Below are 24,854 nucleotides of genomic sequence, written 5' to 3' on the forward strand. Positions count from 1 at the left end.
GAATCGGGGAGACTTAAGGACACAGCGCAGTAGAACGGTTAATATCAAAAGTACCCATGAAGTAAGATAGAAAATGTTGTGCACGATAATGACATAAAAAAATGAGGGCGGAAGGATTATGGAACATGAGAAGAGAGTGGACTATAAGGACCAGGACCATCTTAATATGTCCTTCAGAGTGTGGGCATGTTTAGGGCCAGTTAAATTGATATTGTAAAAGTGAATGGATCCTGGAAAAGCCGGATAACCTGCAAAATTGATTGACAATGCGAAGAAGACCGAGGTGAAGCAACCCGATGTTAGCATATGCAAAGCATAAAGGACATACTCACTGCAAGTGGTCTCTCTTATGGCAGGCTGTTCCATGTCAAGGCTCAGCATATGGGCCGGTAAAGTCAATCGGATTAGGGATGGATGTCATTGGTAGGAGGCTATTTTGGTACTCGAGTCTTATTTCTCTACAAAGCTAGCATGTTGAACAACTCTTAAGTGTTGGATACGTAAACACCCATTACCTTCCCTCTCTTTCATCCCCCATCTCCACTTTGATACTCCCAGTTATTAGATCGTGTACCGAAAGAAACTCGCATCATCTCCTTTCTCCCTCTCAGCTGCCCTCTCTGCCTCCGAGTATTCGGCCGGCGGTTTATACTCTCTATCGCGCCTTGCGTTTTCTCTCCTCAAATAAATTGTCATGATGGTGCACAGGACGGTGCTCATAGTCAGACACCCAATCAGCGTACCATGCCCAACTCGATAATGCGGTTTATCCTGTGACCGGTAGATGAACGAAGACAAAACACCGCCGAGATTGCCGCAGCCGACATGCATGGCGATACCCACACTCCGCTTGAATGAGCCGCCGATATTGTTCCCGTTCCAAGCGACGCCTTGTGGGACGTTAGGGTAGATTCCTGAGGCGGCGAAAAAGGTCCCTGCATATTTCACACCGTTGTTGTCGGATGAGATGAGCATTATGAAGCCGATGATCCTAAAACCACAGTTAGTTCCCGACCTAGCTTGTAATGCGGAAAAAAAGAGGGAACGTACGCAACAATATTGAAGCCAATCATATAAATCCCACGCTGTCCCTGGCGATCTGCCAGAAACCCACCCCCGATACAGAATACGCAAGCCACCACATAGGGCGGGACCGTCATAAGCTGCGCCTCCTCATTCTCATAACCAAGACTGGAGACAATGGTCGGTAAGAACAGAGAGAATGAGTACAACGGTGTGTACACGCCAACAGTGACGAACATGTGCACCCAGATCTTCCAGTCCTTGATGGCGTCCCAGAAGAACTTCATGTTATATTCATCCGCGAGGGAAGAGCGGTCTTCTTCCAGGCGGCGCTGAACTTCGGCCTTCTCGGCAGAGGTGAGGAATTTCGCTGTGGAAGGATAGTCGTTCATTACGTAGAAAGATGCGATTGCTACGGGTCTGTTAGGTTGGTTGGAGGTGTAGACGTAGCGGACATACCAATGACAAAAGTGAGGATACCCTCAATGATGAAAATCCAGGCCCATCCTCCCTTCCCACCAATTCCGTCCATCTCGCCAATGCCGCGTGCAAGAAGGCCGCCGAATGCACCGGCTGCTGTGGCGGCTGAAAAGAAGATAGCCATGCGGAGGCCGCATTCGTGCCGTTTATACCACATTGTGATGCTGTTTGACCGATGTTAGGTGTAAACCCCAATTCATCGGTTTACAATGGAGAGACATACTAAAATGTGACACCGGGAAAGAGACCACCTTCAGCAATACCAAGCGCTGCACGGGCAACAAGCAAGCCAGCATAGTTCTGCACCAGACCCATGAGTGAGCAGACAACTGCCCATGCAATCATTATCGAAGGAATCCAGAGAGACGGGCGAGAGCGCTTCATCATAATGTTTGAGGGGATCTCAGCGGCGACGTAGAAGGGGAAGAAAATTGCCAAGGCGACCTGATCAATCATTTAGTAAAGCGAGTTTTCTCGAAGGTTGGACGTACATTGTAGTCCAGACCAGACATGTTCAGATCCGTCTCAAGACCAGCCAGACGGGCATTGCCGATATTAGTGCGGTCGAGGAAACTCAGTCTAGATAAAATGTAAGCTGAATATTTCATCACGGTGAGCAGGAGGTTCTAGGGGAAAGAGAACTGTACAAGTAGAGAAGAGCAAGCCACGGAATCAAAACAAAGTCAATTTTGCGAATTAACTTCTTGGTTGCGACGGTATCGTAGCCATTGCCATTGGAACTGAAGCCCTGCTCTAACTCCTCGCTACTGCCACTATCGAGAACGACCTTTTTATCCTCCATCTTGGCCGGGTCTGACAGGATGAATAGAACAAAGCGGAAAAAGAACACCAAGTAATTATGACAGCACTGAGCACTAGGCGGGGGCAGGCCCACTTTATATGATCAGCGAGGCCCATTCCCCCGCTCTATGGACGACCCGTCCGTCTGACAGCTGTGTTGGGTATCTGCATATGCCACGCGGTAGCATGGACGCGGCCTGGCCAGTTACCGTGGGAGATCTGTCATCTTCCAGCCGTCCAGCCAATGCAATGCTTGCATTATGTCTGGGCAAGATGAGATTAGGCTCAAGGGAAAAGATAAGCAAGGATGAGATCCTGGTTCCCAAGGCGTTGAGAATATTTGGGCGCTCCCAACGCTTGAAAGTCGCAGCACCCCAAGCCCCAGCCGACGGAATCCTCCTCGCCAATTGCTCATCGAGATTCGAACTTCTCTTTCCCCAAACCGAACCGCCAAGCTAATTTACCCCTTGGATTGTACCGTGCCACAGATTCTGCGTCTCGGCCAGACAGCTGAATCCAGCCTGGGCTGTATCCCTCCTACAATGCAGATAAGCCACGGTGCGTCGCCCCGTCCAATCACAATTACACCAGATGCTCTAGAAGCTCTTGGCGCTTGGCAGCGCACTATTCCTCAACGTTTACTCGACGCCGCAATGACAGCGTCGGAAGGATTTTGGCGTCATCATCATCAACACTGGGCTTGTGGTAGTTTGTGGCGGCTTCCAAGATAATTGGCAGTTTTAAAAAAGGCATTCCTCCGGCTTGGAAGTAGATACCTTCCTTTTCTCCACGCGGGGACCCCGGACGGAGGGATGACTTGATGAGCACGGAGAACTAGGATGTGCTTGGCGGCGAGGAAAAGACTGAGAATGTCTCGAATTGCCTCCTGACTGCCGGTGAGGGGAGCTGCATTGAGCCTTTAGTGATGTGCTTGGGTTGATAAGTAGGTAATGAGCTTCTAGAAATGGAACCTGAAGAGTGAACGAGAAACCTAATCTTGTAGATAACCATGTGCATAAATACCCACCTCCGCAATATCTACGCGGCCCCTCACTGCACCGCTGCTTGGCAGTGAACGGTGAGAATCTTGGCAAATCTGGGGCTCTTCTCCTTCAAATTTGGGAATAAGAGATGAGAAGAGGTCGGCAGCTTGAGTTATAAATGGGTCTAGCCATTCTGAAACGGCGCGCCTGAATTTGTTTGTCTGAATTCAATAGCCAAAAAGAAAAAAGAGTTGGGGAACGGACTATATAGCAAATGGAAAAGGTCTAAAGTGCTCTTGCTCATTGGAGAATCCCCCCGGTTTGTAATTCCGTGAAATATCAAAAGGGGCTTCTATATAATGATTATCGATTATATTGCAGTCGCTCTGGGTAGACAATATATTAAAGTGAAATATATAGTCAACGCGAGACTGTAGAGCATAAGAAGTATATCCACAGACAAACATGTACAGTCAGCGCCGTATATACAGGATGAAGGTATAAAACAATCCGTCACAACAAGCAAGCACTAGAGACAGGCAATGATACACCAATGATACACTATATATAAGCATCGTCAAATTTTCATAAGGGACGCTCCTCGCCAGCAAGGAAAACCCTCCTAAGGAATGCCTTCATCGACAAGACTTAATAGAAACACAAGCTTCATACGGCTCCTCCTCCTGAAATCCCCGCATATAGTGCTGCACATCCTTGCGGAACTCCCTTCGAAATTTCTGACAATGCCCCGCGAGATACATCTGCCCGCGACAGGACTTGTCCAGCGCGTACCGGAAGAACTGCGGATTTTCGCTGACAGTCTTCATCTTTTCTATCCGACCCTCTACACGTAAGACGTAGTGCACGCAGTCCACGCATTCTTCCGCCTGGTCTGCAGACATGATGGGATCTGGTCTGCGGGTTGCGAAGAGGGCTGCGGTGGGTTAGTTAGGTGGGAATGGGGCCGGGAGGGGAGCTACCGAGAGTAAAGATTATTAATATCAGAGTACAGAGTATGATAGTGAGAGATGGCAACTTGAATTTCAGGGACAGGGCAGGGATGGCCATGGTGAATGCTGAAGATAGAAGAGCTGGGCCAGGTTGGCTGGGCTGACCGCGTACGCGAAGTCAGAGCTGGAGCTGAGGCTGGGGTAACCGAACATGGCTAGTGTGAAATTATTAATAGCTCAGCCCCGCCAACTCTTTGAAAAGCTTCATTTCCAATAAATTGGGAATCTCTAATAAACCTTGAGTTTACCTAGGTGGCAGTTGTCATCACTTTGCTGAATCAAATGTTTGACAAATACTTGCCATCCATATGAATGATGCAGTGCTCATCTAGGGTAGATTGGGTTAGTTTATTTATAGGTGGGGACATTTTCCACACGTACAAGGGTGATGGCCTAGAATTTCAGCGGCCAACATGTGACGCCGTTATTTTGCTCCAAGTGCTCCTATTTTAAAGCGACATCGACTTCGACTGGTATAACTATCGAAATTTGTGACATCAAAACTATCCAATGACCGGCTTGCCAATGCATTTCACGATACGTTATAATAGTGAGATAAACGATCCTGAGCATTTAAAATATCTATTCACTGCAAAAGTTGATTCTAACCGCAAGTTATTCCTTTTAGTGGCACTGAAGTGTAAATAAGGAGGCGTGGGGAGGGAGTAATGGCGGCGGCAAGGCAGATGCATTAGGATAGATATCAAAGTATCACACTTTGTTGGTCAAATCCAAGCTCTGATTTCTGAAAGAACCCCCCAAGTACCGCTCCAAGATTCTCCATCCATTCGCGGCAATCCTCAAGCGATCAACGACCTGTCCAAACCACCAGATCGCTGGCAATCCATCGGCCCTCACTATGTCGCGCCCAGCAACAACATCTGCATCGGGTTCGCCCTCGCCCCACCCGTATCTAATTAGAGTCTCTTGATATCTGACCACGACGCCTCCGTTCTCATCGCGGTCAACAACGTGGTTTGTAGCACTGCGACCAATGCCAGGGATGAAGAATCCATACACATTCTCAAGGAATTGTTTGATCTCGGCGTGACCTCGGATCGTGCCGTGGCTATGGTACACGATGGCGTCTGGGAGAAACGTGGCTGTCACCTTGTCGTAGTTGAATTCTTGGAAAATGAGGTTGTGACGGTTGACGAAGTCAATCGCCGTGCTTCTTTCTTCGCTTTTTATATCTTTTGATGGAGGCAATGGGACGGGCGGGAATCGTCCATCTACGAGGAATGAGGCCATGATGATCGGGTATGGAGGATGGAGCCTGTGGTATGTTCAGGTAAATGTCAGACCTGGAAGCTGTGATGGTGCAGAGGGGATACACCAAGGGTTCTAGACTATTTATGATATCTGTTGGACAGATCTTCGCTGATATTGGGCCTCTAGTCTCTGTGAACACCATTAGTCAGTTAACTCGAAATACCTCGGCAGATGTCAGTATTCCGCGATGATGGGAATATTCATCAGATATTTGCAAGTTAAATGTTACTGTTCACTAATCAGGTCCTGCCCATGGACTCGCCGCTAATAATCAGTGATTAGTGATAATTATTGCACTTCACCTCTAGCAGACCCTCTTTTCCCCAATCCTGTAATACTCCCATCCAATCAGATCCATCTTTCATAACGGCAGTTGCTGACTTTATGCTTGTTAATGTTGTTTCTGTGGTCTTTTTGTTACCTAGTTCCATCTGTAGCCATCAAAGGCAATGTCAGGGCAAGAAGTCAAAGTTTCTATTAGCAACTGATTTCAAAACCCATTTAGTTCAAGTAATTGATGTTGAGCAATTTAGGTTGACTAGCTCTATATGACAAGATTCTTCAAATCTTAAACTAAACACTTTTCTCTCTTCTAAGATCATCAAGACCCTTCAGCACAGACCTTGGCCGGCCATCATACCCCTTCATTCTCATCCACGCCTCCAAACTTGGGATCCGAGACGGGTGAATCCGATCCATCAGTGCCATATCTCTTGTTGCACCTTTGCCCTCACTCCAATACCCCCACCAGGCTGTGAAATTCTCCCGCCAGGTCATAAATGACTCGTCGCGAGGCACATCCGAGGCCACCGCCCAGTTTGCATACGCTCCTGGATACAGCTCGGCCTCGTCCAGGTACTCATCTAAAGAAAGCCGCTTGTGGATACCTTTTTTTCTCGTAACCTTAGTGAAAGTGGTCGCTATCTCGGCGAAGCTTACTTGATCTGTCGCGACTTCGAGGTTAAGGCCTGCGGACTGCGAGGGGTTGTCAAAAAGCCAGAGGCTGTAGACTCCGACGTCGTCGAGTGCAATGAGCGGGATCTTGCCGTCCGCTAATTCAGGTGACGATTAGATAACAGTCGGCCGTTCTCTAATATAAGAAAAGAGAAAAGCTTACCAGCCGGATTCTCCCAAGCAAATGAACCATCCTCTTTTCCTTTGGGACAAACATTCCATCAAAGAGCATATCCATGTACGGCCCCGTGGTCAGCAGCACAGTAATCATACGGGACTCCTGGCCGGGGTCTCAGCTGTGAACCCCTCCTGGCCATGGTTGAGGATCAGATCACCAATCCGCCTTGGAATCACAATGTGCGCAATGGTACTGCTCATCCCAACCTGCTTTACGGAGAGTATAGTCGATATTCGCGAAAACATAGTGTTTGACGCCATGATGACGAGCGATCTCGTACGCTCGTATACCGTAGATCAGCTCGCTTTTTCCCCGAGCGTAAAGCCGTCCAGGCGCCGTATACGCTGGCGAAGGCAGCGTGGAGATCTGCCTGGTTTCCTGGAAGCCTTGCTGGAGCGTTACCTGAGGTAGCACAACCATTTTCCTAGCCTGCTCTGAGGCGGTATTTCGAGTCAGTACTCGGACATCGTAGCGGCCACTTGAGGAAAGGGCTATCATTCTCCATGTTAGACTGCTGTTCCTCGCAATCCCGTCTGGAATGCGACGTACCCTTGACAACGGGAGTGCCCTGAGCGCCAGTATTCCCATAACAAGGATCAACTTTCTGTCTGACATGGTGGAATCCGCGTGTTTTTCTCTGTATGCGTTAACTTGGCAATAGGTCCTTTCTAGGTTTCTCAGCCTTAAGATATCAGGCATAATATACGCTTGTATCTACCGCGGCTACGTATTACTGATATCTAAGCGGTAGGATTATCCGACAGCATGGGTACAAAAGCAATTTGAGATCTATATTGATTAGTGATACCTCGTAGACATTTTGCGTCAAAACTCCATCAGCACGGCCATATCCACTGTTGCTGCAGGTGTTTTCGTCATTACGGATTTGTAAAACGTCCAACTACACTCGATATGGCTCGAGAACCTTTAGTAGCCCGGCACTAATCTGTCAGAAAAGTCCTTCTTTTTTTAAAGCAGATGTCATTCTCGAGTACAAACTACACTCTCTCGAAAATAGTCTGTCGCAGATATTATGATTAATCTCCGGCCTACTGCCGAGGACATAGTATGAAGTATTATTGAGCAAGGCGCAAATGTGGTATAATCCTCTTATTGTACCTTTTCAAATTGTATATGTTCTAGTATAAAATAGCTCTTTCTCCATGCCGCTCTAAGCTCCGTCCACATTGCCAACCGTCCTCCATCAGCAACCTTACGATAGAGTAAGTACTCAATGATTATGAATAATCTGCGCCAAGTATGAGTAAGTCGACTATTAGCAGCACATGAGTCCGTACCTATGAACAGAGACAAGGGTAACAAGGCCAGCATTCTTATAGTTTCTCTAGGCTTATATAGCTTCACGGTGCTCCTTGTTGTATTCAAATTCCAGCTGCACGGAGTCCAGGCACGTTATCATCAGCCGGAAATAGGTTTTGGGAGATTGTCATAATAATGTATTATTTAGGATTAAGTATTCCTATTAGAGCCATGGGCATATCCAAGTGGTAAGTGAACGGGGGGCAATGGTTGCCTCCACTGATCAGGGAACATCTGCCTTAACCAGAGGTATGCGCAATCGTCCAAGCCTGACTAGGCTAAGTAGGCAGCAAGCAACTTGATGGCCTCTCCCTGTCATTCCATCCCTCCCACTCAAGCAATCTTGATACTTGACTTTCGCGTCAAGGGTACATCGACGTGCAGCACCAGCTTCTGATTCTCCTCATCATACTCGACCTCCGCGTCCTCAGCCGCCACCTCGGGCTTGGCCCCCACACCCAGAATAGTAATCCGCTCGATTCCGACGCCTGGGTCATACTCAAACGAGCCCTTCATCTCAAAGACGCCATCGACATAGCTAAAGTCAATCTCGGAGACTTTATCCTGCACCTGCGACAGGCCATCGTCAAGGTAAAGCTCTCCATGAGCAGAGCCATCCAAGCCCGGTGCAATGACGATATTGAATCCCTTCTGGCGCAGCGCAGTTGTGGTGTTCGCGCTCTCGATCCGCTGTGGATAGACGAGACCGCCCTTATAGTGCACCGTGATATGGGTGACGTCGACTTCGGCGGAGACGTACTCGCCGTGTCCGCGGACGGGCTTGCCAGTTCCCCATTCATAGAAGATGTCGTCGGGAAGGTAGTAGGAAACACTGGTGCTGTTTTCCTCCGTGACCGGAGAGACAAGGATGCCGGGGCCATAGAAGAACTGGAGATCGATGCCGTAAGTGTTTTGGTCGAAGGGGTAGTTGAAGAAGAGCGGGTTAAGGGATGGTGTGCCAGTTTGGGTCTGCTTGTAGATGGCTGTGTAAATGTAGTCGACTAGATTGGCGGACTCAATGTTAATTATGTTGGGATCTAATGGTGAACGCAGACTTACGCAGCTGGTATCGAATGGCAATGCCGTTGCGGGCCGCTTCGGCGACGATCGGCCACCGGTAGAACTCTTGGGGATTGGCAAAGATCTCGGCGTGGTTGCGGAAGAAAGTGTAGAAGGAGCCGAGGGTAGCCCATCTAGTAGAGACTATGTTAGCAGGCACGTAAGATGCTGTCGAGTTAGGGCGATCGTACCTGGCACAGAGGGTCTCAGTTACGTTTCCACCGAAGCCGCAGACATCAGGGCCGACAACGGGGATCTGGTAGAGCGAGGCGAACTGGAGAATCTGGGAGATGGACAGTCGGTATGAAAGCCAATCGGAGATGTTATCTGCAGAGAAAAGTAGGGCTAGTCAGCAGCTGTTCCCCCTTGCCGCAAATTTAGATTGCAGGAATTCCTTACCTCCAAGCCAGTGCGAGACATCCTTTCCAGAGCCGGCAAATGTGCTCCTGGTGATCACCAATGCGCGGTCATCGGGACGTCTAGCCCGCATGGCATTGTGCGAATGAGTGGACATCATCGCGCCGTAAAGGCTGTGCGTGTCGTACTGGACGTATCCGCCGCTTTGCACGATATCCGTGTCCGCAGTGTTGTCCGCCAGCGTTGGGCCGGCGCCGTTCTGAATCATATACGGCGGCCTGATGAGCTCGCGGTTGGGCAGACCTCTGCACTCGTGGGGGCCGCAGCCAGAGCCGGATTTGCGGCCGTGCTGCCAGCCAGCCTTTGGGTCTCGCGGCCAGTGGCGGACTGCAGACCGCCAGCGGCCAGCGCCGAGCTGGCGGTGCGATTGAGACCGAGCCCGACGTTCGACGGTGACAACTGCGCGCTTCTCGTTTGTCTGGCCAGAAGCGAAGTTTGGCTGGAGACTATCCGGGAACCCGGGGATAGGGGCATCTGGCCCGTCCCTCACGGCCGGTGGCTCAGGGGGGTTGTCATTCGCCTCGGCAAACTCCTCCGGGGTGGTGTTGTTGCCTGGGTAGGGGCGGTTATAAAAGTTGGCGGGCTCATTCATGTCGATCCACAGGGCATCAATGTCCGGGCCGTTGACGCCGTCGAAGAAGTTGAGGAACTGCTCCGTCCAGTATTCCTGAGCGTTCGGGTGAAACCAGTCAGGGAAGTAACTGGGACCGGCCCAAACGACACCCTGGTAATGAGTGCCGTTCAGTTCCTTCATGAACGCATCGTACTTCAGACCGGCGTCAAGCGCCGGGTTTGGCTCGCTGTAGTAGACAGCCGGATCAACCATGACAATGTAATGCTGATCTCGCGCGTGAAGAGTGTCCACAAGGTCTTTGACCAGCTCTGGTGGGAATCGTTCGGGATCGAGCGTGAAGATGCGCCGACGGTCCATGTAGTCGATATCAGTCCAGATGGTCTCCAGTGGGATATCGTGGACGGAGTAGTTGGCGGTGACAGCGGCCACCTCGTAGACATCCTGGTAGCCGTACCTGCACTGGTGGAAACCGAGTCCCCAGTATGGAACCATCAGGGGCGGCTGGACAATTTCAGCATACTGCCTGGCCACATCTTGCGGGGATGGTCCGGCGATGAAGTAGAAGTCGAAAACGCCGCCGATGATGTTGTACTCGAGGAACTGGCCGCCCTCGTTGTCGATGTAGATGTCCATACCGTTGGAGTTGAGCAGGAACACACCGTGAGTGCCGTCCTGCCGGTGATCGAAATAGATCGGGTGAGCCCCGTACAGATTCTGGCCTTGGGGCGTCCCGTAAGCATCACGGGTGTAGATTGTTCGGGTGTAGTTGGTGGTGTTGAGCATGAAGGAGTCGCTATGCTCTCCCAGACCATACAGATGCGGGTTCTGCGGCAGGTGCGTCTTCAGATAAAGATACTGGTTCTCGAACACGAGCTTGGTGCCGGTGGTGTCGAAGAGCACCTCGCCGGTGTCTGTGCGAGAGACGGTGAACGAGAACGGGTCAGGTTTGAAGTCAAACTTGAGCTTAGAGTTCTTGGGCGAGCACCACTGGCCGAAGCCCGGGCGCGGGAAGACGCTGTCTGGCACCTGGTAAACTGTGTTGTTGGTATCCAGAATCTTGACGTGCAGTCGCTCATCGGTCTGATACTCGACTTCGAGCTTCAGCTTGGGCAAATCGATTCCGTACACATTGCATGCTGGCCCGGCGAGCGCCAGGTCCGCATAGAAACCGGATCGGGTCTTCCAATGCTTGGTGACCTTGTACCCAGTGCAGTTCGAAAGGTCCTTTACGTAGAGGTCATTGCCGGGACGGTCGAGCGGATCGACGCCGGCCTGGCTCTGGGCGACGACGCAGCCAGTCAGGGCCGCAGCCCATGGAAGCAGCTGCTGAAAGCGCATCTTGACTCCACAAAGTGAGGAAGAGCTGGTCTACAGGATACTCTATCTTCTTGCCGGACGCCTTTTATACTCCGCTTCATGGACTGCCAAGAATTGGGGACTCCGCAGTCTCCGGTAAAAGCCCGAGCAAATGCAACGCTTCGCCAGCACTACCCAATCATCGACCCTGCTTAACGGTCGACTCCGGAGTAGTCCCGCGGTAATTTTTGAAAGCCCGGACCTTCCGTACCTTGGTCGCTGCCCAGGCGCTTGCGGGGTGTTTACCCAGTAGTGATCGTGGATTCAGTGCCGTTGGACGAACCCTGACGCCAGCCAAGCGATCGAATGCGCTTCATGATACAGGACACCGAGCTGGACAGCTTCTAGAACAGGGGCTCCGCCAAACTGCTTAAGCTCGTACTCGCTAGGTTGAGAATTGGCGGCCTATCGCTCAATGAGGCTGAGCCTGATTGACCTTCCCTCATCTTCGAGTAAAAGTGCCAAGACTGCGAAATTGGGATCGGCCCATACCCACCCGGGAGACCAGAGGTGGCTTAACAAGAAACTGATAGACAATGGTAGAAGTAAACAATTTCAAGGAGGAAAGCAAAGTATGAAAGAAAGAAAAGCCGGAAGCGAAAGGTGGTGGACAGGATAATGGCCTAGTAAAGGGCAGTAGGGCAGTAGGGAAACCCTACGTTCTCCGACGGCCAGATCAGGCCCACCCGGTAGGATTACAGGGTCATTGTACTCCAGTAAAAACTTGGTCCAAAGAAGAATGAAGAGACAACAGCTGGGCAGATATAGGTGTCACTTGAGAATTCATTGCTGTCTCGAAACGAATAAGTTCTGCCCCTCAATGCTACTTTCAGTACGGTTGACCGGCGAACTCAACCAGATAGGCTGCGGATTGACGGCTTCAACAAGCTTCATGAGAAAGACAGGAAAGCCTTGCCGGTAAAATACGCATGAAGCAGAGGCGGGAGCAGCTGATGGCTGTCACTGCAGCAGACGAAGACGGAGCGAATCGCAGAAGTGGTGAATACCGTGTACGTTGAAGGGCTAAGACGCTCAATAATTTTTGTCGTTGATGTTTTTACAGTAGTACTGATATACAAGGACTATAAGCAATAAGAGAATATAGCTAAAAGGGCCGATCCAATCGTGACTTGGTGCCTCACCCATTTTTGATCCCATCCAAAAAGTGCATGCAATATCGAAGCCCTTTAGAAAGTCTAGCCATATAAACCGGTATCAGTGTAGGCAAGAAGTCTAGTCAAAATGAGCAGGAGCGCCTTTATAGGATCGGCGAACACGTTATGACATCGTGATGGGAATGGCGCGAGCCAGAATTGTAATGGCAAGTACCGCGCCGTGGTGGATAATGAAAGTAGCGGTCCGGAGAAGCCGGCCAAGTGATTCGAAGACGCTAGATGAATTCATTATAGCCAGTATACGGAGGTTTTTGCTGATGCTGTAAATACTGGCTTCATGGCTTACCCGAGGTCGATGATAAGCCGGTGAGTATAAGAGAAGCAGCACGGCATACAAAATAGCAACCTATGTTTGCGAGCCACCCGAGAACATCCATGATCCGAGACTAGCAATGATTGGGTAGCAGTTACACGGCTTGCTAGATGTGATCGAGTGTATATGCAGGGCATTTACGTGTGGAAGGTATATGGATGGTGCGGTGAGCCGGACCGCAGGGCAAAGGTGGTCATTTAGACGATAAGCCAAGCAAATTCGACAAAAAACAGAGGTCGGGACTAACTAACGAGGTTTGTGTAACGAGGTTTGTGTTTTGGAAAACTAAATGCATATCTTCCTGGCAGCGCAGATTCAGAGTGCCAGTTCGCTATCTATATACCCCTGTTAACCGGGTCAAACTTCGCCTTTCAAGGGGATGATTTGCATAGTCTTAGGAAGGCATCAAGATGTGCAGAAGGGACGGATGGAATTTGTTGAAACCCTAAATGGTTGATAGGGACATGGTCTAAGTGACGCAAAGCTGCCCAGCTTGCAGCAGATTCGAAGACAAACCATCGCCCTGTTTCCTCGAAGCAGATGAATGGAGTCCTGGTCAGTATGTATTAAGTATCGTCACTATGGTCAAGCGCCTCCCGTCCAACTCACGGCCCCAAAAGTCTCAATGTAGGACGGCACTTTCACCTCTTTCCGGCGAACGCTTAGTTAGGTAGTTCCACGCCTGCCTTACTCATGCAACTGATCAATTGCTATGACTATTCTAGCGCATCTTATGTTTGGAAATGTAAGCTCGAGTTAATCTCCGAGCACCTCAACTCTTATCCGCCGTATTCCTTTATACGCGGCCTCAAGGTCTAGTTTAAAAACCCTTCGTCCCCACCGCAGATCGCACATCGTATGTTCTTAGATTGTGGAACACAGGGAAGCAAATATTGATCCTCCTCAAAACCCACTCTCTCACGTTGTCACAAACGCGAGTAGCACTATGCCAAAACTTCAGACTGTGGCGGTAATGAGCGCTTTGACCGGTGGAGCAGCATTGGAGTGCAGTTCTCCGGTTTTTAACAACCGTGACCGTTGCGAGTTACGCAACCCCCATTTCTGGCACTGATTTAGGCTTTTATGTCGTCACTGAGACTTAGATTCCAAGCAGGTAGCTGTAAATGCAGATCTAGCGCGAGGAGCTGAAGATAATCCGTAAAGAATCTCTCCGGCACACTACATGCCTTACGAGCTAGAAGAGACGGGCTCTGACTCAACATACCAAGCATTATAATGGACTTTAACCACAGTTCCTGGCAGTTAATAATGTAACGGCAACCGGCGCCAGTTGGGACACCCATGGCACGACGCCACTGAAACTCGTGGGCCCATTCGCAACCTAGGTCAGGCAATAGCATGCTGAGGGAACAGGAAAATCTGTTCAGATTTATGGATTAGTACTCGGAACGCCACAATTCGCTATCAGACATTGCCACCCATTCTGCGCGCCGAACCAAGACCCTATGCAGCTACCTGCACCATCCCCCGCTTCCTCCTCTGAATCTGGCACGGCCACCCATACGGCACTGCCAGGAACCGAGTCTCGAAGCGCCACTCGCTCTTCGGATTCATGAGTTTGATATCGTAGTCTCGCAGCACAGTTGCAAGGACCTTGGAGAGCTCGAATTGCGCCAGGTTCCGGCCAGGGCATTGGTTGTAGCCGGCACCCCACTGTATTCATCAGTACATTAAATATATGAGGTGAACGAGAGAGGCAATCAGGGAGGAACGTACGTGGATCAAGAAATAGTCCATCCTCTTAGTGTCGCCTTGCAGCCAGCGGGTGGGGTTGTAGGTATCGCAGTCAGCACCGAAAATGTCGGCGTTGCGGTGTATAACCCAGGGGTGGACGCTTAGAATGACCTGCAGTTTCGCTTAATTTCAGTATCAAGAGTATGGAAGGCGTATTTATGGGCCTTGAGCCTTACGCCTTCAGGGAAATATCGCCCTGCAATCGTCATGCCCCCCTTGGGTGAGATACGAGGCAGATTATGGCAAACACCAGGGTGGAAGCGGTATGCTTCTTTCAACTACCCACCACGCCAGACAGATTAGCATCATATATAGAATACAGAATAGTAGCCACAAGAAACGAGAAAAAACCGAGCCCGGAAGTAGGTGACTCACACAAGCCTGCAAGAATGGCAACTTCGTCGCCTCGCCATACTGGATAACATCCGAGAGTTCTCCCTTCGCCTGGGCCTCATCAAGCTCTTTTCTGACCGTAGCCAGATACTGTGGGTTTTTCAATAGGTAGTAGATTACCGCCTGCGCCGTCGAACTAATCGTCTCCGCACCTGCTCCAACATTAGCGACGGCGGCCCCAAAGATATCCTCCTCAGACATCCGTTCTGGATGAGACGCCCGCATGTCCAGCCAACGCTGCATCATGTCATGTCGAAGCTCTGGATTGTTCTTGCGGCTGTCAATAGCCAGGAGACACGTATCGAAGATATGGGAGTTCGGTTGGAGACCTAACCGGCTAACGAGCGGGTTTCCGAGCGTCAGGTTATGAAACCAGACATAGTTCCCCATGATAGAGATATAGTAAACAAGAGAACCGGTATTCGCAATCGCATTGCGGATATCTAGCCCTTCTTGGAGGAATCCAAAGGACTTGCTGAAGGTTACCTCGCCGAGGACATCGAACGCGAAGAAACTGAACCAGTCTTGGAAGTGCACTGGGGCGTCAGAGGCTGCAAGCCCATCTAGCTGTCTACTAAGAACCTTCAGGCATCTGTCGATGTATGGTTCTGTCTTTGTGATGTTTGACAAGGAGAAGCCGGCGGAGAGATTGCGTGTTTTCTGGATATGTCGGGTCGGGTCCAACTCGGACATCTGATTGACATAGCGGTAATCGGGGAGAGAGAAGACGGAGTAGAACGTGCCCTGTTGATCCTGGCGTATCAGACTGTCGCTTTTAGATTGCAATGGGAGTTTTTCCGTCACGCTGCTGTACTTACCTTGGCCAGGTTGGCGTGGAGGAGCTGCTTGACAGCGTCGGGGTGGGCAACACTGATTTCATTCTCGGCGATGCGGACAAAGTCGCCTATTGTGCCAGACGTTATCTTCTCTTCTAGCCTCCATCGCAACAATAATGGATGGGCAATACCATGTTCCTTGTGTAGCTTGAGGATTTGCTGTTCCGTATGCCCTTTGACGACGTGATACACTCTCCAAAGACTCGAAAACGAAGCCCAAAAGGGCCCAGGGACGTCTCGAATAGGCGACCAGTACCGGCGGTAGAGCACACGCACGATGACAGCAGCAATCAGAAACAGTGCAACGCGGTGTAGACCCAAAAATGAGGCGATCTGATGCATATCAGCCAGATTGGGATCCATCACTTTCCATGGAGAACTCATCGTGACGAGTCGGGACTTTCAGTCTGTTCTGCTCTAGAGTCTGTTTGAAGAACAGTGTAACAGACACATTAAGTGACGAGTCAACGGGGTAGATAACGAGGAGAGACATATCTCGCTCCAGCCACCACGGACACAATATGACAGCGGCCCTTCCCGCGTGGAGCGCCGGTCCATCCTGCGTACTTTCTGCAAGCTGCCTCCAACCAGTAGCCGGTGTAAAGCCAGCCGGATTGCAGAACCGTGCATGCTAGCTCTTGGATGTATCAAATTGAAACGGGCCGCCTCTTAATCGGGCCAGACTTGTGCACGCTGAGTGGGGGCCCGCGCGGTGACAGGAAACGGCGTTAGCCCTAGCTTCCCCGAAAGGGGCCAAGCTAGTAGCCACTTAGTAGCTACTGGATGGGATGAAATCCATATATTTTTAGGTTAAGAGATATCAGATAGCACGACAACATGTTACCGTCAATTGGATATCATTCATTGCATTCTTCTTACTAGATCTCAGCTTCCAGCCAAGCCTTTGCCCATTGATCCTGCTCAGCTTAACAGCGCTCTGGATAAGAAGAAACAGCAGTTACTCGACGCCCGCTAAAAACGACTAAACCGTGGATAGTATTGGCCAAGACCGCGCCTGGAACGGGCGCCATTCCTAACTTCTGCGGACTTAGGACAAGGATCTTTGATAGGCCACTTTCCTGAAGCGGCATGCATTTTTAGAAGATAGATGCCCCCGGTACCCCTTTCTGTCTCCAATCCTAGCAAGCTCGTGGACTTCACTGCTCCCTACCCCACCCATTCTTCCGCGTGAGCGGAAACTGCAGAGACATTCGTCAGCAAGGAATGAGATTGCTTACCCACAAAAGCAGACGCTGAGTCCGGTAAGGTTCCGCGGAACTACTAGCCAGTTGGGGAACCCTATATCCTTTATCTCTGTCGGCCTCAAATTCATTAGTCTAACGTACCTTTGCGGCACTGCCCGCTGCCAGTGCGCTTTGCAAGCTAGAGCCGATACTCCATACACAACTGACGTACTCCGTAGACCATTGTAAAGCCCGAGGTTGGTATCTTGCCCGGCGCTACTAACTCGGGAGGGCATGGCAATGGTCAACCTGCATTGGCTAGCCGCGCTATCCACAAGAGAACACGGCAAGCATTGTTTGACAGGTCACTGCTTGCCTCCAGATTGTTGGGCCGCCATTTCCGGCGGATCCTCAACTAAGCTATTATTATTCTGGCGGTGAAACTTATTACCTTATGCCGAGCATCTCTTTAATGAACCGACAAGTCTTTCAAGTTCGTCCCAACTCATGCCATGGCTTCAGAGCCCTCTGCTGCCTACCTGGCAGAAGACCGCAGCCAGCCCGCCCTGATCGGAATCGTGGTCGTCACGGCCCTGTCAGCGGTAGTCGTTATCGTTCGGCTTTATGCACGACGAGTCCTGGTTCGCGGGCTGGGCTGGGATGACCTTTTTATCGTGCTTGCGCAGGTACGCCTGAACCATATTCTCGGGACCTCATCTCATGCTGCATCTTCTTGCTAATGGTAATGCGGCGATAGCTAGTCAGCTGGGCAACAATGGCCCTCTGCTCGCAGATCCTCCGCTACGGATCTGGCCGGCACCTTGTCGCGCTTTTAAAGACCCCAGAAACCCTGGTGCGCATGTACAAGTGGCTCGTCACAACACAAATGGTGTACATGTTCAACCTTTGGCTCTGCCGCGTCTCCGGGCTGACCTTCTACGCGCGACTGAACCCTATGCCGCGATTCATCCTGTACCTGCGCCTGTCGTTTGCGTTTGTGACGGCCGTCTGGGCCGCGCAGAGCTTGATCATTGCGCTGCAATGCATCCCACTCGAGGCGCTGTGGGATAATTCTATTACTGACAAGAAATGCATGGGTTCCGCCATGGTGTTTATATCTACGGGCGCTCTGACGATCGTATGTGACTCGTTGATCTTGCTGCTTCCGGTGCAGATTGTCATGGGGTTGCAGGCGAAGACGGCGAGGAAATTGGCACTACTGGGAATCTTGTGTTTTGGGGTTTTGTAAGTCTTCCTTTCCCTAAACCTTAGTCGAAAGTGAACAACCAGACTGCGTGATCGCTAACCACCAAGTCCAGTGCCGTCGTGTACGTGGCATTTCCTTCCATGCCCGATATAAACCGCCAGTTTAAACATTCTAACACCGTACTAGAACCTCCATCCTCCGCATGGTATCCATGATCGTCTCCGTCCAACACGAAGACGACGCAACCTGGTACTTCTCACCCGTGGTCGCCTGGACATGCGCCGAGATCAGCGCCGCGATCATCGCCCTCTCCCTGCCCGCACTACGAGCCATATTCGGTTTCTTGAAGGAACACCACTCGACGCGCGGCAAAAGCAATTCGTACCCAAATACGGGTTCGGGGTCAAAGGGAATCGGGCTAGACTCGCTTTCTAAGTCGGCAACCAAGCAGCCAAAAGTGTTCCATGGGAGCGGAGTCTATGATAACACGGTTGATATTGGGGTTGGGAGGAGTCCAAGTCAGGAGGTTCTCTGGAACGGATACGGGGACCGAAGTTATGGGAATAGGGGTAATGGGAGTCCGAGGGAGATTATGATCACAGAGACAGTGGATGTGGAAGTTGGAAGGGGGTAGAATCGGGCAGTCACTTGCTATGACGACTTTCTTTGTTCAACAACAGTACAAAAGCTACCCTTCGCGGCACAATTGCGACTTGGGTCTGAAGCACTCGATTATAGCTGTCGAACAAGCTGTGCCGCATCAACGGGCTTCGATCTCCTGACCCCAACCCTAAATGTACTACTGCCTTATTATCCTAGAGTACTCATTAGTCACCAAGCAAACTTAGAGTAAGATATAGATCAAATTCCGCAGGTAGTTGGCTCAATGCTAAGAAATCCTTGTCAGAAGCATCTCGCAAGTCTCGCCATATGTACGAACTCTGCGCCTCCAGAAGTACCTTAGTAGTTAGGGATTTATCCAGCATTCAAACAGAGGACTGCTCTATGTTCTCTGATACTATCGGTCCTCTGTTGACAAGTAGGAGAAACTACAACGAAAATTATGCTAATTGCCTTCCAACCGGGCATCTTGGAAGTCGGATGCCCACATATGTGCATGGAACTAGTAATTGCAGTACTTAGGCTCCGGAGAATCCACCAACAATCCGGTATATTGAGCCTAGATATATTAACATAGATTAACGATGATCACCCAATAGTCCTGTCAGAAGATCAAGCACTCCCTGGTTCTATGCAGAGAACAAGTAGCTGTAACTTGCCCGTGGTAACAGGGACATATGTAGGCCACGACGGCAGAGGTCTCATTGCGGAAGATCACAGGTACCGCCGAATGTTTCTGTAATATAGAGCACCAATCGAGGACATCCATACCTGTGAAGCATTGAAATGAGCTCAGGCTTGACAATCTTACATGTTGATAGGAAGAGTCAGCAAGACGCCCGCAAATTGGGAGCTTATTGGGATCGAGGGCGGTCTGTTTTTATCTCGCTGAAACAACTCCATAGCTTCTTGTCTCTTCCATCCTCTTTGCCCATTACCTAGCCATGGATACCGCTTCGCATGCCTGGCTTGCTGAAAATCAGATGCACGTATTTCAAATCATGATACTGCGCAAGGCATCCCTTCCGATTATCTCCCAGTTTAGTATACAACAAGCCTTCCGAGAATCTGTAAGATAAATATCCACGATTGATCCTTCAGATTCAGCGGTAGAAACGTACTAGAGAAGGTCGTTCTCTCGTAGACAATGATGATGTCCAAGACGACGCCGGTGACATGTGAGGGCTTATGCCGCGAACCTATCAATGGTTCCAATCTTTTCGAGAAGTTAGGTTTAATGTGGCATGAAAAGATTAAGGGTAGGGCTTATTTCCAGTGCAGATATCTAAAAGGCACCCAAGGAGATCGAAAATAAGCTCGAGTCGCCAGCGAGTTCTATTCCCCTCTCCATTATGCACTTGTTATTGTGCAATACCAGTAAGTCCGTGTTTCATCGTATATTTAGTGTAAGACTTATTGCTGATGGCCGACAGGAATTCAATATATACTGGATGTCTTAACAAAAAGGACTCACGCTGGGGTGGCACGATATCTTGATTGAAATACTACATGGCACTCATGTAACTAGTGCTTGAGCCGATGCTAACTCTAGATTATCATACAAGGCTCCTAATAAACGCGTTCTCGGACATAACAATTCCACGAGCGGAAATAACCCAGATGGCTAGCATTTACAACTCATCAACTCACTACCGGAGAACTCTGTCTATGCTACACTGTCACGCAATGCGTTTCTTTAGCTCTGGAGAAACAGTAGGGATCACTAGTCAATGTTAGTCAACGGCGCTCGAGAAAGCCTATGGCTGCTACTGCACTGTAATCATGCAGAAGAGACTTGTTTTGTGCGTTGGCCCAGTAGGGTTCGATTGCGTCTTAACTCTTGTCCTAGACTACTTATTATGAGTTCAGTTCTGTGATCAATGAGCCTCAGGTTTCAGATCCAGAGAGACTTAGGTGACAATCCGACGGAATTCACCGAGACAGTTCGGACAGCAACGGAATGCGATAGGCCAGCATTGTCTCATCTAGCCTGACTAAATGCTTACTTGCATTGGAGTATCAACGGGCTAGCCTTGTCTATGGAAGTACTGTAAGAACAAACTCTTCCAAGCCTCCCTCCTTGCTTGTACTGTAGCAAAACAACAGACTTTCCCGACAAGAACATCTCCTTCTAGAGACCCATAATGGTCATCAGCACTCTTGCCGCAGGGATCCTCTCCCTCACCACAGTTGTCTCTTCCTCCATCACTCCACCCGACGGGTGTTTCCTTCCAACCTGGAAAGTCATCAGCTTCAACTGGTACAACGGCTCCCACAGCCTCGACTGCATCCACAATGAAGCCGACATCAACACGAAAGGCTGCCTCTGTGGCCGCGGCTGGTGCTCCCCAGAGGGCGGAGGAACCGCCTGTACCGCGCAAGTGGCAACTGGGTCAACGTGTGCTACACGGGCATGCCAAACTATCAGCTGTGGGGGTACGGCCCCCCGCAGACCCTGACCTTTGAGTTCGCAGACGGTCTATCCTGCGCCGACCAGTACATCGGGTTTCGGGTGCATGACATTGGTAATGGCCCGAGTAACTGTGGCTACGCGGACCGTGGCCAGGGACGCATCGTCTCGTTCTACGGGACTTCAAATGAGGGTGTATGGCGGAGTCATTTGAGATTCCGGTCCTGAGTTACGAGTGGGTTTAAAGGTCTGGCTCTGGGGTTTGTTAAGAGATGTATCTAAGATGGAGCAAGTACATACGACGTTATGATTAGAAACACAGAACTTCATCCCGTCCCGCTTGACTGTTTTTCATCATCATTATCAACGCGAACAAAGTGCAACAAGCCCTGGCTGTGTTCGGTCTTTAGGCAGAGTTAGCTTGCGGTAGAGAAGATAAGCCCTTCTCAGTCTGTTCGGAGCAATTATCTCCTTAGATTCTGCAGACCGTTTCGAGTTACTGTAAGCTTTGCGAAAGTGAGCCCTCTACCTGGGTCTGCCATTCCCGGCTAACAACTGCATATTGGAAGCTCGAGGCCAAGGCCGAGTTTGGTGATGATTTGTGCATGAAGCTCTGCGAAAGGGGATAAGCGGACAGGAGTATAATCGCTCCAGTAGGTATGAACAGGATGCTTTATATTGGAAAAGTTCTGAGAAGCGATGTATGTCCTCCTAATTGGGTGATCGATACGGTCTCCCTATCTACTGTACATGAGGCTGGTGGGCCAGCAGTGGGGTTCTCAACCTTTCTAGTGTAGTTGCCCAGTGGGCGATATCAGACTTGAGCAAGCAACAAATAGTACATACGACCATAGGGTGTGGAAAACAGGGCTTCCCGTCCGCTCAGCCGTACTTAAGCCACACGCCGGTAGGTTAGTAGTATGGTGGGTGACCACATGCGAATCCCTACTGTTGTATGTTTTTTATTTTTTATTTTTTTTCTATTTTTTTTCTCCCTTCTTCTGTATTGACTGCTATCATAACCGAAGTACAACAAAACCCGGCGGTGTTAGTTTTTAGTAGTAATACATACTAAGTCTAGGCTGAGTGCAGGTGAGAGTAGACTTGTTAAACCACGGGTTGGGGCGGGTTTTCAGGCCTAGCTGATCCGCCCACGCGGGTTTTGGGGTGGGTTACCTTCACAGTAAGTGGTCGCAGATAACTCCCTAAATTCCCTGAGCTAACTCTAAGTCGACCATGCCGTTTATGGTTAGCGCCTCCCAAAAAGGAATGGCCGACTTAGAGTTACCTCTTGACCGACTTTTTCTTTCCTCCCCCTTACATTTCGTTACCACAACACATTCCTATATCCAAACTCCAGGTACATAACTAGTCGAAATCTCTTTTAAATCTAGTCAAGAACTAGATACTTAACCTTCATACTGCTTAGAGATAGCCTTTGAAGCTCTTATTTCGCTCTTTGTCTCACTCTCACCTTCCTCCTCCTCCTCCAATCCTTTTTGCTCGGGACTAGTCCAAGACTAGTCAACGATTAGTATGCCGAGCATTCGCGATAACGATCTCCGAAAGTCCCCAGAGTACTGTCACTATCTCGAGGCAGTTAAGGACGGGGAGCTTACGCTGCCGGATTTCAAGATAGTAAGCCGACCCGACTAGCTTTAAGCCTAGTTACTGACTAGTCCACAGGACGACAATGGCGTGCCTGATATCCATCCATATGAAGTCTACTGCCGAGTGAAGGGATGCCTCAAGCGTACAGTGAGTCTACTGCTATACTAGTTTCTGACTAGTTATTAACTAGTTGACAGGTTCCCTCTGCCAACAGAAACATATTGGTCAAGCACTTGAAGGACAAGAACTCCCACGGCATGGAGTTTACATTGCACAATGGACCTCCCACTATGAAGGAACTGATGGAGGCCAAAGGCAAGTCCTATCTAGATTACTTGGTGACTAGTCCCTGACTAGTCAAGTAGCATGGTATGAAGGCTTGTTTGAAGGCACTGTTCTCCCAACCCCGACTCCTACCAAGAAGCGCAAGCGAGCTGCGTAAGTTTCTGTGAGTCTAACTAGTGTATTAGCTAATATATAGCAGCACCAAGTCCAAGGACCACAATACTAAGGGTGTCGAGAATTCGTGAGTTTCTTCTCCCATTTCAACTAGTCCTTGACTAGTCACTAACTACTTTGCAGCAACGAGGGTGAAGCTGGAAATGATCAGGACAATGGCGAGGGCCCGTAAGTACAGCCATTCAATGCAGACTAGTTGCTAACTAATCTGTGACTAGTTCAAGTGGTCCGTACGCCGTGCATACCCCTGTGACTGGTAGGAATTTGAGCAAGCCTGTCTTGCCGCGCGATGAGAAAGGAAAGGCAAGTTACATTCAGCCCCGTACCTAGGATCAGTGCTAATTTATAACCTCTAGCCACTCTTTATGCAGATCCGCCGTGAGGGTAGCAAGGCAGCTAAATCAGCTGGTGAGAAAGGAACCATACCCTGCAAGACCTGTCGCAACGCAAAGGGCAAAGGTAAGCTATCCAAGCTAGTTTGGGACTAGATTCTAACTAGTCTCAGCACCGTGTGGTTCAAAGCCATATTGCGAGTTTTGGCGCTTTTTCTCATCGATTGACGAGGCAAAGGGAGCGAGTATGCAACCTCGTAAGTCAGACTCAGACAAAGACCAACTAGTTATTGACCAGTCTTCTAGAAGGCTCTGTTGTGGATCTTGAGGCCCTGGAGAGTTCCTCCAACAATCCGGAGACAAGCAAGTCCTCGTCGGACTAGTCACTAACTAGACTCTAACTAGTTGCAGACATGGATAATGCAAAAGAGACAAGCAATGAAGAAAGTGGTAAGACATTTCTCCTTTGTGGTTCTGGACTAGTCTTTGACTAGTCACAGTCTTAAACAAGGAAAATGAGCATGAAAATGAGGAGGAAAAGGCTGCTGAGCCCGAGGAAGTGCAGGGTGATGGCAGACATGGTAGGTTAATACCTTGTTAGTTATTGCTAGTCACTGACTAGTCAATAACTAGTCTCTGAACACCTTGCAATCACTCCGTTTGCGCAGCTGAACAGTGGTGAGGATAATAGTAGTAAGTTATTCTAGCTTCAGAGTTATAGGAGACTAGATACTAACTAGTATTAGTTGCAACTAACCTGGATCTCAGAGACTTTGGCCTCAATCTAGAATCTATCTAGTTGTCAACTAGACTGTGGTATCATTGTCTTTTATTTTCCTAGTCCTGGAACTAGCTTCTAACTAGTCTCCCTAATATGTGGCTGTCTTGTTTTTTTTTTTTGTTTCCCTACCCGGATATCTAGTCCCCTTCTAGGTTCTGTTAACCTCTCGGGCTCTGATTTAGTTTAACGCAAACCTGAGATTAGTTTCTAACTAGTCTCTAGGTTTTCTATCCACCTTTAATTGTAATAATAAATACAAGCAACGTTTATACGTCAAAAGCATTTATAAACTTTTACCCTAAAGTAGCTTGCTTGTGTGTTTAGTTTATAATTAGTCTCTTATTAATTTG

At 49.5% G+C, this 24,854-nt stretch overlaps 6 protein-coding genes across 6 annotated transcripts, besides 4 other annotated features; 2 read left to right on the forward strand and 4 right to left on the reverse strand.

Annotated features, from left to right (window-relative positions):
* Positions 1 to 18,392: part of a sequence feature (contig 1.166 664..41526(-1)) that runs on past the window's edge.
* On the reverse strand, positions 562 to 2,305 carry ANIA_08955 (uncharacterized protein; the record flags this gene model as incomplete). Its single annotated transcript, XM_677132.1, has 6 exons — positions 562 to 991; positions 1,051 to 1,393; positions 1,483 to 1,667; positions 1,727 to 1,947; positions 1,995 to 2,082; positions 2,151 to 2,305. 6 exons carry the CDS (start codon positions 2,303 to 2,305, stop codon positions 562 to 564), a joined length of 1,422 nt encoding a protein of 473 aa, XP_682224.1.
* Positions 4,188 to 4,230: a sequence feature (Short protein (ANIA_11636, CBF84578.1) was converted to a misc_feature.).
* Positions 4,474 to 4,514: a sequence feature (Short protein (ANIA_11636, CBF84578.1) was converted to a misc_feature.).
* On the reverse strand, positions 5,009 to 7,316 carry ANIA_08954 (uncharacterized protein; the record flags this gene model as incomplete). The annotated part of the gene is made up of 4 exons (XM_677131.1): positions 5,009 to 5,573; positions 6,192 to 6,621; positions 6,687 to 6,725; positions 6,908 to 7,316. 4 exons carry the CDS (start codon positions 7,314 to 7,316, stop codon positions 5,009 to 5,011), a joined length of 1,443 nt encoding a protein of 480 aa, XP_682223.1.
* ANIA_08953 (protein agdB) lies at positions 8,149 to 11,409 on the reverse strand (the record flags this gene model as incomplete). The annotated part of the gene is made up of 4 exons (XM_677130.2): positions 8,149 to 9,022; positions 9,081 to 9,214; positions 9,272 to 9,407; positions 9,480 to 11,409. 4 exons carry the CDS (start codon positions 11,407 to 11,409, stop codon positions 8,355 to 8,357), a joined length of 2,868 nt encoding a protein of 955 aa, XP_682222.1. The 3' UTR covers positions 8,149 to 8,354.
* On the reverse strand, positions 14,380 to 16,283 carry ANIA_08952 (protein CYP676A1; the record flags this gene model as incomplete). Its single annotated transcript, XM_677129.1, has 5 exons — positions 14,380 to 14,589; positions 14,653 to 14,781; positions 14,847 to 14,948; positions 15,046 to 15,807; positions 15,882 to 16,283. The coding sequence occupies 5 exons, from the start codon at positions 16,281 to 16,283 to the stop codon at positions 14,380 to 14,382; spliced, it is 1,605 nt and encodes a 534-aa protein (XP_682221.1).
* Positions 17,596 to 18,924, forward strand: ANIA_08951 (uncharacterized protein; the record flags this gene model as incomplete). The annotated part of the gene is made up of 4 exons (XM_677128.1): positions 17,596 to 17,769; positions 17,841 to 18,221; positions 18,258 to 18,328; positions 18,477 to 18,924. 4 exons carry the CDS (start codon positions 17,596 to 17,598, stop codon positions 18,922 to 18,924), a joined length of 1,074 nt encoding a protein of 357 aa, XP_682220.1.
* Positions 18,393 to 24,854: part of a sequence feature (contig 1.178 2908..12319(-1)) that runs on past the window's edge.
* On the forward strand, positions 22,858 to 24,522 carry ANIA_09432 (uncharacterized protein; the record flags this gene model as incomplete). The annotated part of the gene is made up of 13 exons (XM_863721.1): positions 22,858 to 22,959; positions 23,008 to 23,079; positions 23,130 to 23,270; positions 23,310 to 23,370; positions 23,417 to 23,458; positions 23,515 to 23,559; positions 23,610 to 23,617; positions 23,763 to 23,850; positions 23,891 to 23,980; positions 24,135 to 24,173; positions 24,224 to 24,304; positions 24,357 to 24,416; positions 24,470 to 24,522. The coding sequence occupies 13 exons, from the start codon at positions 22,858 to 22,860 to the stop codon at positions 24,520 to 24,522; spliced, it is 882 nt and encodes a 293-aa protein (XP_868814.1).

The sequence above is a fragment of the Aspergillus nidulans genome, chromosome VII (assembly GCF_000011425.1).
Source record: "Aspergillus nidulans FGSC A4 chromosome VII".
Taxonomy (NCBI): domain Eukaryota; kingdom Fungi; phylum Ascomycota; class Eurotiomycetes; order Eurotiales; family Aspergillaceae; genus Aspergillus; species Aspergillus nidulans.